The 12,953-nt window shown below is 41.1% G+C and overlaps 1 protein-coding gene across 1 annotated transcript; it reads right to left on the reverse strand.

The window, feature by feature from the left end:
* Positions 1 to 258: 258 nt before the first annotated feature.
* LOC115011234 (Krueppel-like factor 15) lies at positions 259 to 12,500 on the reverse strand. Its single transcript, XM_029436300.1, is given in 4 exon segments — positions 259 to 3,156; positions 9,055 to 10,082; positions 10,085 to 10,656; positions 12,336 to 12,500. Coding segments are annotated over 3 exon segments (1,668 nt in total). The 5' UTR covers positions 10,556 to 10,656; positions 12,336 to 12,500; the 3' UTR covers positions 259 to 2,987.
* Between the last annotated feature and the right edge of the window lie 453 nt (positions 12,501 to 12,953).

Here is a 12,953-nt window from a genome sequence, read left to right on the forward strand (position 1 = left end):
GGTGGGAAATATTAGAGTGTGACACATCAAAGGCTCTCTGCTAGTGTGAAGGAGAATAGCTAGTTTACAAGGACTAGGCTAAATAAATGTTCACAGAGTGATGACAGTGATACGATGTGTTTTAGAGGGGTGCCTTGATATTTTGGCTTGGTCTTCGGTGTGCCTTGGCCACAGAAAATTTGGGAACCCATGCCTTAGCCGACTACAATAACTGAATTCTACCAAAGTGAAGAAAACAAGAGAAAACATCTTTAGTTTTGGCATTTTTATTGTAAATGTGTTTTACGTAAGAACAAAAGCAAAAATATAACATTTTAAGCAACTCTTTCTTTGTAACGTGTTTACAAAGCACACAACATTATCATCACATGTTTCATAATACATTATTAATACATACAGTTTGGGTCTGCAAGTCAAGAAAATGTTAGAAATTGAGGAAAAATTTATATTCCTGTTGGATATATTATGAAACATTTCATGAGCCTTCTAAATGTGTTGTGTAAAAACCCGTCACAAAAGATAAGTTACCAGATCTTTCCCTATATATTTGAATTATCACGTTATGTACTCTTTCTTTACATATTTTAAAAAAATATTTCACAATCACAGAAATCACTAGAAGAATATTTCAGTTCTCCTTATAGATGCATATACCATATTTACATACATTCACAGGCTCACAAATGACACCCATTCAGAGAAGTGTTTCTTATGATTGTATGGAAGGAATGCTTTATATCGATAATACACTTCTTCCATACAGCGCCTCATTCAGCTGCTGCGTACCCAAGACTCAAATGGTTTGTCCAACTCCATTCCAGTTCTAATTTTAACATTCCTTTCTTAAAACTATTTCAATACTGAATGTTGCCAACTGATCCTTGACTTAATGGCACAGAAAACCATGTCTGTGCAGCAGGCATTTTGCGTCCCTCCCATGATACATTTGGTTTAATTCAACTGAGATGCAGAATGACGCACACTAAAGCAATCTATACAAGTAAATGTAATATGACAAAAAAGCAAAACAGTCAATGTTGCCCTACAGTACAAGGCAAAGGCAGCTCATTTCATGGCCAGAGATCTGCTATGTTCAAGACCAGGGACAGATAATAGTGTTTGTCAATGCTCTTCAATGTTCGATTTACCTTTGACAAATAAACTGTAACAAGTGACCAAAGACCAAAGTAAATAAAAAGGGATTCATAAAGATCCCATCTGATTGGTTATTTCATGCTGTAACAGCACACAATTCCAGTCTCAACAAAAAAGCAGAAAAAAATTCCAGTTAAATTTAAAATGCAAGTCATTTCATTTTTCATTTAGGAAATAAAGATTGATAAGAAAGGTACAAAAATATTCCTCATACGAGTCTATGTAACTTTTGAAAGAAAACATAGCACATTCATTCTTTTAAAAAACGAAAAAACACTCATGGTATTGAATGTTTGCTAACATGGTAACGTTGCTAACATGTCTCTTCTCTGCTTGTGCTACTGTTATGCTACGTTTTAACATGCACTGTAATCCTGACATAGCCAATAACAGTTACATAGGCTCGCTTATATACCTTTATTTTGTTGGTCTCGGGTGAATTTATGGTTTGATGGCACATAATCCCAGTCTTAACAAACAGGCAACAAGTGCAAAATTAAATTTGTATGTAAACCAGTTAATTTAATTTGATATTTAAAAGATATCTCTATTGAAATGTAGCTATGTACAGTAGAGGGAAACAAGAAACTTGATTTGGCAAGAGCAGGCAATATATTTAATATGCTAGATAAGACCAGTGTGAGTTAATGTGTTCCACCAAGTCACCTGGACTCCAGCCTTTCCTTGTGCCACTCATCAATGTCTTGTCTATGTTTTGACAGCAATGATATGAAAAAAAATAAAGTGACATAAAGTATTAAATGATATGGCATCACAAAACCAGAAAAGAAATGATGTGGAGTATCATGAGTTGAAGACGGAACAACCTTGGGTTGAAATATTTCACAGATAATCATTGGATGTAGTTGTACCCCAATTTGTTTAGATCCAGAAAGACCATGAACATGTTCTGCTAAACAGTCTCTTGACCAGATGAGACAAAAAGGTGTTACAGAACAATGAGCCAAGTCAGATCACAATTTCACTTCACAAAATACTTAGTGTGGGCAGACAACCAGAAATGTCATGTGTGCCAGTGCAAATTATATTGTGACATGATTGGTTGGTGAGCAGTAATGCAACATGAACATGAGCATTGTTCTTGTGTTTGAGGTTACTTCCTGTAACAAGACTCAAAGGCAACAGAGACACTTCTTCAAAGCTACAGGAATGTTGATGCATTTACTCTGCTGTCTATCAAGAGCCCAATAGTTCTCAATGTCCATTAAGCCCTTGTTGTTGGGCAACAAATTAAATTCAAGCCATTAAGCAATTAGTTTTTTGCTGTTACTTTAAAACAACATTTGGCTCCAGGAAGGTACAAACAATGGGGTTTTAAATAGTAGCAGACCCCTTAGTGATGCATTTAAAATTTATATATATATATATATATATATATATATATATAAGGCTTTTGACTCCAGCAATAACACACACACACCTCAAAGTGTAAAAATAAAGTATCAAATCTTTCTTCAAATCAGATCAGCTAAAAGATTTGAGTGAGACAAAAAAAGTTGTTATATACAAGAAGCTTATTCCACCTGTGAGGGTGTTGTGTCAAGTAACAGTTTTCTGTTTTAGTTTAGTCTTTACAGTCTTTTCCTCGCCACCCAATAAATTATAACAGTACCATGAATGTACGTCACGCGTACACATTTGAACATAAACACACACAAGCTCAAGAGTCCTGCACAGACCCCTTTAAAAAGGTGTTTGGACTTTCACCCCCCCCCCCCTCTGTCTTTCGTCACCAGAAATACACACACATACACGAGCACAGCCCCCCCAACCTCTGTTAGCGTCAGTCCGTCAGAGTGGGGTCAGAAGAGTCAGTTTGCAGAGCGTCCTGTCCTGCTGCTTCGTGGAAAGCGGTGGACTTTGAGGTGTTTGGACAGGTGATCGCTGCGGGCAAACTTCTTTTCGCAGACGATGCACTGGTATGGTTTCACTCCCGAGTGTGAGCGGCGGTGTCGGGACAGCTCATCAGACCGGGAGAACCTGCCGTAAGGAAACAACAGGATGGGATTTATGACATTATTCTGAACATTAAGCATCTCTTTAATAATACTTTGCGACTGGTTACGTCCAATTTTTGTGTTTTATGCCCTGATTGCAGCTGTCCGTCAACACGAAACTGACTGTTTCGCTGTCATTTTAAAATACTCCCACTTCTGTACATAAATTAACCTTGTTTGTGTACACTGCACTTCCTGTATAAAAATAAGGGATGCCATCAAGCTTTAAACTGTCAAAAGAATAAATAGCCATGTCAACCTCTTTTATATGAGGGTAATCTGAGAGTTGTGACGTTACACTGTACATGTGTATTGCCCTGCGTCTTCTCTGTAAAGTGAAAGAGCCATCCCATATTTAGCTCAACACATGAGTACCGCAAACCCATGCCCAGTCTATTCCTGGCTTGCTCTGCTCCAGTCTCTATGGGCTCCGGCCAGCTTCGATATCATGACAGTGAAGGGTTAAAAGAATGATAAGAGTGGTGCGTTTTGTATATGAGTGTATATGAGTGTATATGAGTGTGTGTGTGTGCGTGCGTGCGTGCGTGCGTGCGTGCATGCGTGCGTGCGTGCGTGCGTGTGTGTGTGTGTGTGCGCGTGTGCGTGTGTGTGCGTATATATTAGTAAAGCTGTTAAAATCAGATAAATCTGTAACACAGATTTATTTCCTGTCGCATTTCCAGTAGCAGCAGCAGCGGCAGGCTGAAGGCATGAAGGCGATAATTTACAGAGGTATATAGACACCACTCACAGTTATTTCAAACCCATTTCCACTCTAGACATGGATTACACAACCGGCCTATTCATCATTTTAATGGCCCAATAAAAAGAAGATGTTGTTAAGCTAAAATGTGCAATCTGAAAAAATCAGAACCTCAAAACAAACTCTCAGATTTCAGGACCCGTTCGGTTGATTGATTGGCATTGAGATGGCATTTTAACCTAGAGTCACCAAAGTACAACCTGATGGCGGAGCTAGATGAGAAGTTAAGTTAAGTTCTTTCTGATAGGAATATGAATGTACCAAATAGCATGGCAATCCATCCAATAGTTTTTGAGACACTTCACCCAATGCCACAATGGTGCTACACGAAAAGACAGGGGATCACCCAAGTCTGTAGGATTCATCCTCTGGGAACTTCATGGCAGTCTATCCGATAGTTGTTGAGATATTTTGACCGACATTGCCATCCCTAGAGCCATGTCACTTACATGGCCACGAAGTCAACTTAACTTGTGTATAGATAATGATTATATTGACATCAATGCAGTACACTTCTATGGGACAGAATAAAAACAATTAAAATTAGTTGTTTACAAATGCGTTGTAGCTGCTTTAGGATGCTGAACTGCTCTGACTTCTACGAAACACAATTCTAAAGAATTAGTTCAACTAAGACATAGTCCTTGACGCCTACACATATGCATGCACTAACACAAGCCTTTCAAAATGTGAAAGATTTGTTCTTCATGACTGCAGCAATGAAGCATGTTCTAATATGAGTTATAGTCCAGATATATTATACATACAATAGGTTTACTATATAGTAAAACTATAGGGATATATAGCTAATCTATATGTAGCTGGTATATGGGCAAATCATTAGCAGAATAAGATGAAACATAACCCTGACATACAGTACTTTTTCTAACTTTTGAAATGGCAAATGTTGCCTATTATACATCCAGAAAACATACACCAACAGTAGCATTCATTAGGATGTGTGTTTTTGAAAGTAATATTCACTCTGTTTTTGGCTCGGTTTTGGTCTCCACAAAATCTTTAAATATATGACTTCTAGCTGCTACAGTGAATGTTCCACAAGTACGCTGCTAACTTTCTCTGTTTGGTGCTGCAGTGTAGGGCACAGTTGGTTTTTCAGCTGCTTGCTGCTGCTGGTTAAGTTGATGAGAGCAGTTGGACTAAACCACAACAGTCAAGTTGCGAGCCACAAAACAAAAATAATAAGCTAAAAAGAGTGCTTTAACATTCATGGAGCTGAAGGGAACTGCAGTTGGATCATAACTCAAATCTTTGGGTTTGTCACTTCTAATGACCTCTTTTATTTGATCCATTCCAAATATAGAAGTATGCAACTTTAACATAAACAAACAAGTCATAAAAGCCTCTTGGAAAAATTACTTTGTGTTCTGTCATTTGAGAGTTTGCTAAAGGGGTTAGCCAGGTTTCTTAATCTACACCAAGAGGGATGTCGTTATTAAGATAAAAATCTGAAACCACATCAGTCTTTTTATGCTCTGTACTTTATGTGACTGTACATGTGTTCCTCATGGTAATCTGTGTGTGACACGCATGTACACATTACACCCTAAAGCTGTACAATATCAGCTTCAAGCTGGGGCATGATAAAAACCATGTACAGCTATTCTACTGACTCAAACTGGGCCTTAGCCCAACTATAACATACTGCACTGGGGAGGATCTTTCAACACAACATGGATTTAGGACTTATGCAAATAGACAGCCTTATTGTTCTTCAAATCTTTTTTTTTTTCTTTTGGGGGGATGGGGATTTATCATGTGTTAGTTCTCTCTCATAGCCTCACCACCTGTCTCTCTCAAACTCATTCTATGTCTTACTATAACTCTTCCTCTGTATCTTTATTCCTCCCCCTCCTATTCCAACTTTCTAAGGTTTCTCAGCTCAATACGTTCGAGGGATTTTGGAGAAGTTCACACAGTTTATTGCTCCATGGTTGGAGGGCACTTCTGGCTGTTTTTCACTTGCACCCTAAGTCCTTGAGGTTGCTTGGTGTGGCTACAGCACAACACATAGTATACATATTAGTGTGGGCGCTGTGGGAAACACATACGCAGGCTTTGTTCTAGCTTGTTCCTAAACTCTGCTCTGCAGCCAGTAGCGAAAACAGTTGTGGAAAAGGTAGGGCTGTCAGGTTGGTTACACACCTGGAAAATTACAGTAACAGAGATATTGGCAGACGCACTTTACAGAGTTCCATCTGCCATCTTTATTCTCCTTGTCTCTTTCGGTGTAGTTTATCCTGTCAGCTCAAAGCCCTTTGTGTCTCCTGTCACTGTTTATGTTCGGCTCAATTTCAACTCTGTGTAGGTTGAAAGGGAAATCACATTAATGCAAGGCAGCACTAATCAATGGCAGAAGTTTGCCTCCTACATATACAAGCAACCCTAAAACCTCTTTTGACTGGTGTTCCAAAACGGATTACTTTAAACCAGAGGAGCTGGATTCAATTCCTCAATTAGTTGTTTAGCAGGACACTAGATCCTGTCTAGCTCCACAGAGGCTGTTTTCTGCCAGGCCCCACTCTCGCACTTTCCCAGGACCATCAATAACATATCATAACTGACTGATAGTAAGGTAAGTACTCTTTCTTCACGTGTCAATTAAGCTCTATGTGTCCAAATATAATGCAGCTCCGTCACTACCCAACAACATTGCCTTGTTGTAGAGATGAATGCATCAGCTGACAAAGACAATGATGACAGCTGCAGAGTACACACACGTCACAGTGTTATTACAGCAAACTGTTTGGGTTTGAGCCCAGCCGTCCAATGCAAACCCTCACATGAGAGTCTCCATGCAGGTCTGAGCTGAAAATACTGTGAGTGCGTTTCCTTTAAGTGCTTACATGTGACTTTGTCTGTGCGTCCAGATTTGTACATAAGCATGACCATAAACTACAACCAGATAGAAAGAGGAGGAAGAAAAGAAGAAGAAAAAAAACTGTTTGGCAAAGGAAGAAATATAAAGTTCACTGAGTTATATGACGGAGTCTAGCCAATGAAATACCACTCCTCTCTACTTCGGAAGGGCAAACACATGGATCTATTCTAAGGTTACGGAGGGCAAGAGGTGCCTGACTCCCCAGCTCACCTCCATTTCCTGGCCCAGAGGGAGAGGAGTAAGGAAAGGGAGACAGTGTACTGCTGCTGTCATATAAAGACTCCAGAAGTGTAGTTTGGGGAGTTTGGGGGTATTATGCTTTGATTCAATTAAAGAAATGTATGGTCCTCTATGCCTGCAACACATACAAATGTAGATGTATCCATGTGTCAGCCAAAACAACTAAATATTTTTGCTTTATTGCAAAGAGTTAGACGAGAAGATCGGTACTGCTCTCATGTCTGTTGCTATGGGCCCTGAGCCAGGAGTCAATTAGAGTAGCTTAGCATAAAGACTGCAAACAGAGGGGAAACATTGGTCATGAGAAATGTCTATCTATTCCTTTGAACGTGCCATAATCATCATCAGCTTGATGCCATTACACATGCTTCCACAGGGGGAAAGTGTATGCTAAAAATGCATTAAACACATCATTTATTTCTGTGAAAAGAAAGTGAAGGGTTTTAAGTGGTTGCAGGTGCAGAACAGACTGATAAAGTGTGCTGAGGTTAGCTAAACTTATCTGATTCACTCTTCATCATACACACCGGCATATTTGCATTACTTTTCTTACATAAAGCTAATACAAATTCTAAACTCAAATCTTTACCATAATTTATCTTTAACCATAATGCTTGGCCTAACTTAACCATGCATCCAATCATGCGTGGAAAGACATGCACACATGCAGACACACACACAACATGCACCTGTGGGCAATAACTCTACTGTATGTATAGTGGAGGAATCCAAAACTTGGAATTTGTACTTTGGATACAATCGTTGAAATCAGGATTTTAGATGAAAATCAATGATTAAAGGACAGAAAAGCAAATGACGCCAGTTTCCAGCCAAGGAGTCTTAAAAAAAAGTACTTTGGATGATAAATAAATTCTGGGTCTGAAGTGAAAACCTTTTACTTGATTCTGCAATAATCATGAATAATATATCTTTGCTGCATTAATGTACATGTGTGTGAAGCGGTTGCACACAGTAAGCAAACAAGTAGAATAGCTAGCAAGGGGCAAAGTCTGCTTGCAGAAAAACTTCAAAAGGCGTTCTATCTAATCTACAACTTGAACCATGCTAACTGATAGTGGGGACACACAGCTAGCATGTAGAATAGAACAAACTGTCACCGTCTTGAACAGACTTGAAAGTAGTTTCCATCCCATCCCCTCTCATCCATAAACTATCTATTGATCCAAACTGAGACTGCTGAAACCAACATGGTTCAGCCCTAAGAAAAGAGTAACAACAATGCAACAGTTCCATCCAATTGCACTTGGTGGATTAAGATCTGTCCTTCTCTAAACAGTGTCACCGTTTCTTCTTACCTGTAATAGCCACACAATAAATAGTACCTTCATTGCTATTCTTTACACTCAAAATGTATTTAATTCTTGTCTTCAAAGTCTACACACATTGGAAAAGTCAATTATCAACAGCTGTCTGTATATGAGTCCCAGCATAAATTGATAACTGTGGTTAATGTAATCTCTGTAGAGTAGATAAATATATAGAGCACTTCACACTGCCAGTGCATTGCAGACCCACTTAGCTGCATTTTCTATGTAATGTGTATTTAATCCAACCCTCAATCCAATTGCTCATCTCCTTTTACTCATCCAAACCTTTGATCAGTTCTCTGTTGCAATGGATGAAGGTCTGGAGGAAGCAAAAGTGTTCTAATATAGCTCTCATTTATCTTAATCCCTCCAGTGAACGGTTGCTCTCATCAGCTCTTTGATTATTTTAATTATTGGATTTTATAAACTAGAACAGTACTCTGTTGATGCAGATCTCGCCTATGTTAACAAAACTGAAAAATAATTTGTGTATGAGCCCCCTGATTCGGATCCGCTCCAAAATTCAATTGTTTCCCCTTGGCCCATGCTTCACCCTTCCACCAAGTTTTTCTATAATTCCACTGACAAACAGACAAACCGAAAACATATACTCCTTGGCAGAGTAGAAAGACACTTGGTTCTGCTCACCTCCAGCCACAGCCGGGCCACGTGCAGGCGAAGGGCTTCTCCCCTGTGTGCCTCCTCAGATGGGCTTTAAGGTGGCTGCTCTTGGTGTACATCTTATTACAGCCGGGAAAAGAGCACTTGTGCATTTTAATGAGGTCTGCTACTGCACTCTTCTGGTACCTCTGACCTGAAACGAGGACCCCTGCAGTTGAGCCTCCACATAACCCGCCTTCCCCAAGCCCAATGGGTTTTGCAGCAATAGGCACAGGCGCAATCCGTACAAATTTGGGTGAAAAGGTGGTTCCGTTTTTGCTTGAGCTGGTAATGTTTGTTGGGGAAAGCAGCTGAGGCACCAAGGCAAAGGTCTGCCCCTGGATGTTGACCAGGAGTTGGGCGATTTTGATATCTGATGGGGCCTGGTTTGGCTGGGATTGGGTTTTTGGAGACTGGGTTTGCTGGGTGACCGCATCTGATACGGCGGTAGGGTTAGGCTCTTGTTTGATTTGTATGGGCTGGATTTGTAGGATGACAGGCACACTGGAGGCACTGGTACCTTCTGATGAAGTTAGCGGTGAACCACAATCCTCCTGTTTGATCCCATCAACACTACTGGTAGAACTAGCTATACAACTAACATCCACTACTGATGGTGAGCTGTCCATATCAGATGCACATGGTGTATGTTTGGTCTCTGTGTAGGATGACAGTGGAGAATGAGCCACCGGCACAGTCTGATCTGAGTTCTGTGACACTGATACGAGTTCTCCTGCTAATATCCTTGAACTTTTTGCTTCAGCATCTTCTGACATTGACGACATCGCCTCATCGCTCACCTCCTCTTCTTTCTCGATTGCTAACACCATGTTCTCCTCCAGGAATTCCTCAATCTCCTCCAGTGTTGGCTGAAAGAAGAGCGCCGTAGGGTCCTGCAGCTCGTCCAGGAAGACAGGTAACTCGTAACAACCCTCTTTGGCCTGCTGGTGGAGGAGAGTCAGCCGTTGCTCCTTCTTGGACTCCCAGGCCAGGCCCATGGGTAAAAGAGGGGCAGATAGGATGAAGAAGAGGGTGCGGAGGATAGGGATGGAGAAGAAGAGTGAGAGCTGCTGCTGGTACTAGAGCTTAAAGAGGTGGTGAGGGAGGCCTGTGAGAGGAGGAGGTCCAACAGGCTGTCTTGACTCTCCCCCCCTGAGGAGCTACAGCTTCCACAGCTCCTGCTGCTCCTGCTTTCGTAGCTGGAGCCGAGAACGTGCCGCAACGTCAGTGACGAGGACTCTGGGCTGGAGCAGATGGAGGAACGAGGGCTGGAGGAGTCGCTGAGGTCATCCTCAGAGACGTGAGGGGAGGATGAGAGCGTCACCCCTTGGTAAGGGTGGTGGTGGTGATCGTAGATGCACGCGTCGGTTACCATGATGCCCGGCAACGCGCCACCATTGCCGTGGTGACACAGGCTGTTGTAGTCAGACCCCGGGGTGCCGGTATAATACAGGAAGGTCTCCTCACCAAGCGGCAAGTGATCCACCATTCCTGTACGGATAAATGGCAGCTGGTCTCTGCTCTGCTCTGTAGATCAATCTGTTTTTCTGGTGATTGTCTGAATGTTGATAAAAAACTTCTGTATTCTACCTGCAAAAAACAAATGAGTGTATTATTGCAATGGAAGAAATGTGTCTTGGAATTGCATTGAATACCAGCCAAAACAACATTGTTTTTGTAAAAAACGAGGTTTTGACCTAAATGTAACTTTACAGTTAACAGGTTTGTTAACAGCACAGCAACACTCAGTCAGGTTAGTCTGACCTGGGGGTTAATGTTTTACAAGACAATCCCCCAAGTTTATACTGGATCCAAAATAAGTAAACCAGCTGAAAGACTAAAATATATTATTATGATTTGGTCTCTATGTACTACCTGCTGCTGGTTCCAGAGGTCTGCAGCTGATGGCACTTCAAAAGGAAAGTTAACCACGTGAGAAGGAAGTGGAATTTGAAGACTGTGTGTGTGCGTGTAGACGCTGCAGCTGCTGGTTCAGACTTCAAGCTGACCATGTGGAATGAGGGGTTCCCATTTCTCACCACTTAGAACATTAAAACCACATGGTTCTGCTGTCATTTAATGATGTGTTGTATTCCCCTCTAGTGGTTCTCATTACAGTTTATCCTGTTAGAAAACAACAATTGCAATGCTACATATACTCTCAAAAATTAGAATCAAACTATACATTTCACCTAAAAACCTCCTGCAGAGTACCGGTAAGGTAAAGGCAGTGGTTAAAGGGGTGATATTTCATCACAGTCATTCAGTGTAAGATCAGCAGGTTTCAATGTGATGATGAGTGTAGGATTAAGTGTCTATTTATATCCAGCAAACAGCCCACAAACAATGCACCACATTACATTTACATGGATTAAAAAATGCTAGACATTATCAAATGGCCTTAGATGCAATGAGTGGTTTATGATGATTAAACAGGACGATAAAATCCCCTTTAAAACCTTAAAAGGCTGCATATGTGTGTTGCAAGAACATAAAAAAGAGGCTGAAAACAAAATGATTGTGCGCCCTCTTCTGTAAAGCTAAAAAGCTGCCATTTCCAAAGGGAAGCCTGTAGACCTCCAGAGGTCCTCACAGAGATTTTAGGTGGCACAGGGAAAATGACTAGATTAATTGGATTATTATTATTATTATTATTATTATTATTATTATTATTACTTTATTGACTTTGAGTTAGGCTATCACAACCACAGGACCTTTAATACAAATGTTCTGGCACTGCTGTTGTTGATCACCTGATCTAACACCAAAATGTGACTTAAATATGGTTGCTTATGTGATACAATTATATGACATCAGGGGTTGATGTGGTTTACTGCTGCTGAAGTTTGGGAAGAGAGTGTGTTAACACTTGGCCTGGGCAAGTCTTTAAGTCATTTGCCCTATGGTTACCCTGCCGCCGTGAAACATCAAAGAGGCTTTGACAGCATGATGCGCGCCTGGTCTTCACCATGTGTAATCAGTTATGGAGGTTAACTCGCGATTTATGACACGTTTAACACCGTGACAACTAGTCAGAACACAGAAAAAAAAACTATAAGTCCCAATATTAGTTTAACATATTATAGCAAGCAGCAGCAGCATGTTCCATAAAGCATACAGTGTCGCTACAAGCGTGCATATGTACTATAGATTTAAAATGCCTCCTCATTTACTCAGCAGAGTCATGCTGTACTCGACAATGCGAGACAAAAAACACACAAATAAGCAAACTGTATGAAATCACAGCAGCGTTCCCTACTTACACTCACTTGTATATGTGAGGAATCCAACAATCCGCTCCTCTGCGACGTACGCTCTTCTCTTGAAAGTATCTGTCAGTGCGTAATAGTGCGTAATGGCAATGTAACTCCACGACACGGTCTTTGCATTGCTCTACTCCTCCACATTATCTCTCCTCTCTCTCTCTCTCTCTCTCTCTCTCTCTCTCTCTCTCTCTCTCTCTCTCTCTCTCTCTCTCTCTCTCTCTCTCACACACACACACACACGCACACACACTCAAACACACACTATCACTCTCTCTCCAGAGGGCTGGTAGTTCGCTTAACAGTCACATGATCGGAGTTGGGTATATTATACCAGGCAAATTAGGGGGTCGGCTCATGAAGGCTCGCCTGTTTGGCGCGCCGCAATTGGCTCTGGGTAGAGGGAGGCCGGCCTCAGGGTCTGGCGTCAAGGAAAGAGGGAGTAGTTAGAGAGTGTGTGTGTGTGTGTGCGTGCGTGCGTGCGTGCGCGCGTGCGCGTGGGCGACCAGATCATAAAATCACTTTCATCATTACCTGATATTAACTATAGAGGACTTGAATAGGTCATGCAGGATTTTTTTCACATTGTGTTTTACTCTGTATTTACATTTTGTTATTTGTATA

Source organism: Cottoperca gobio, chromosome 7 (genome assembly GCF_900634415.1).
Source record: "Cottoperca gobio chromosome 7, fCotGob3.1, whole genome shotgun sequence".
In the NCBI taxonomy this organism is placed as follows: domain Eukaryota; kingdom Metazoa; phylum Chordata; class Actinopteri; order Perciformes; family Bovichtidae; genus Cottoperca; species Cottoperca gobio.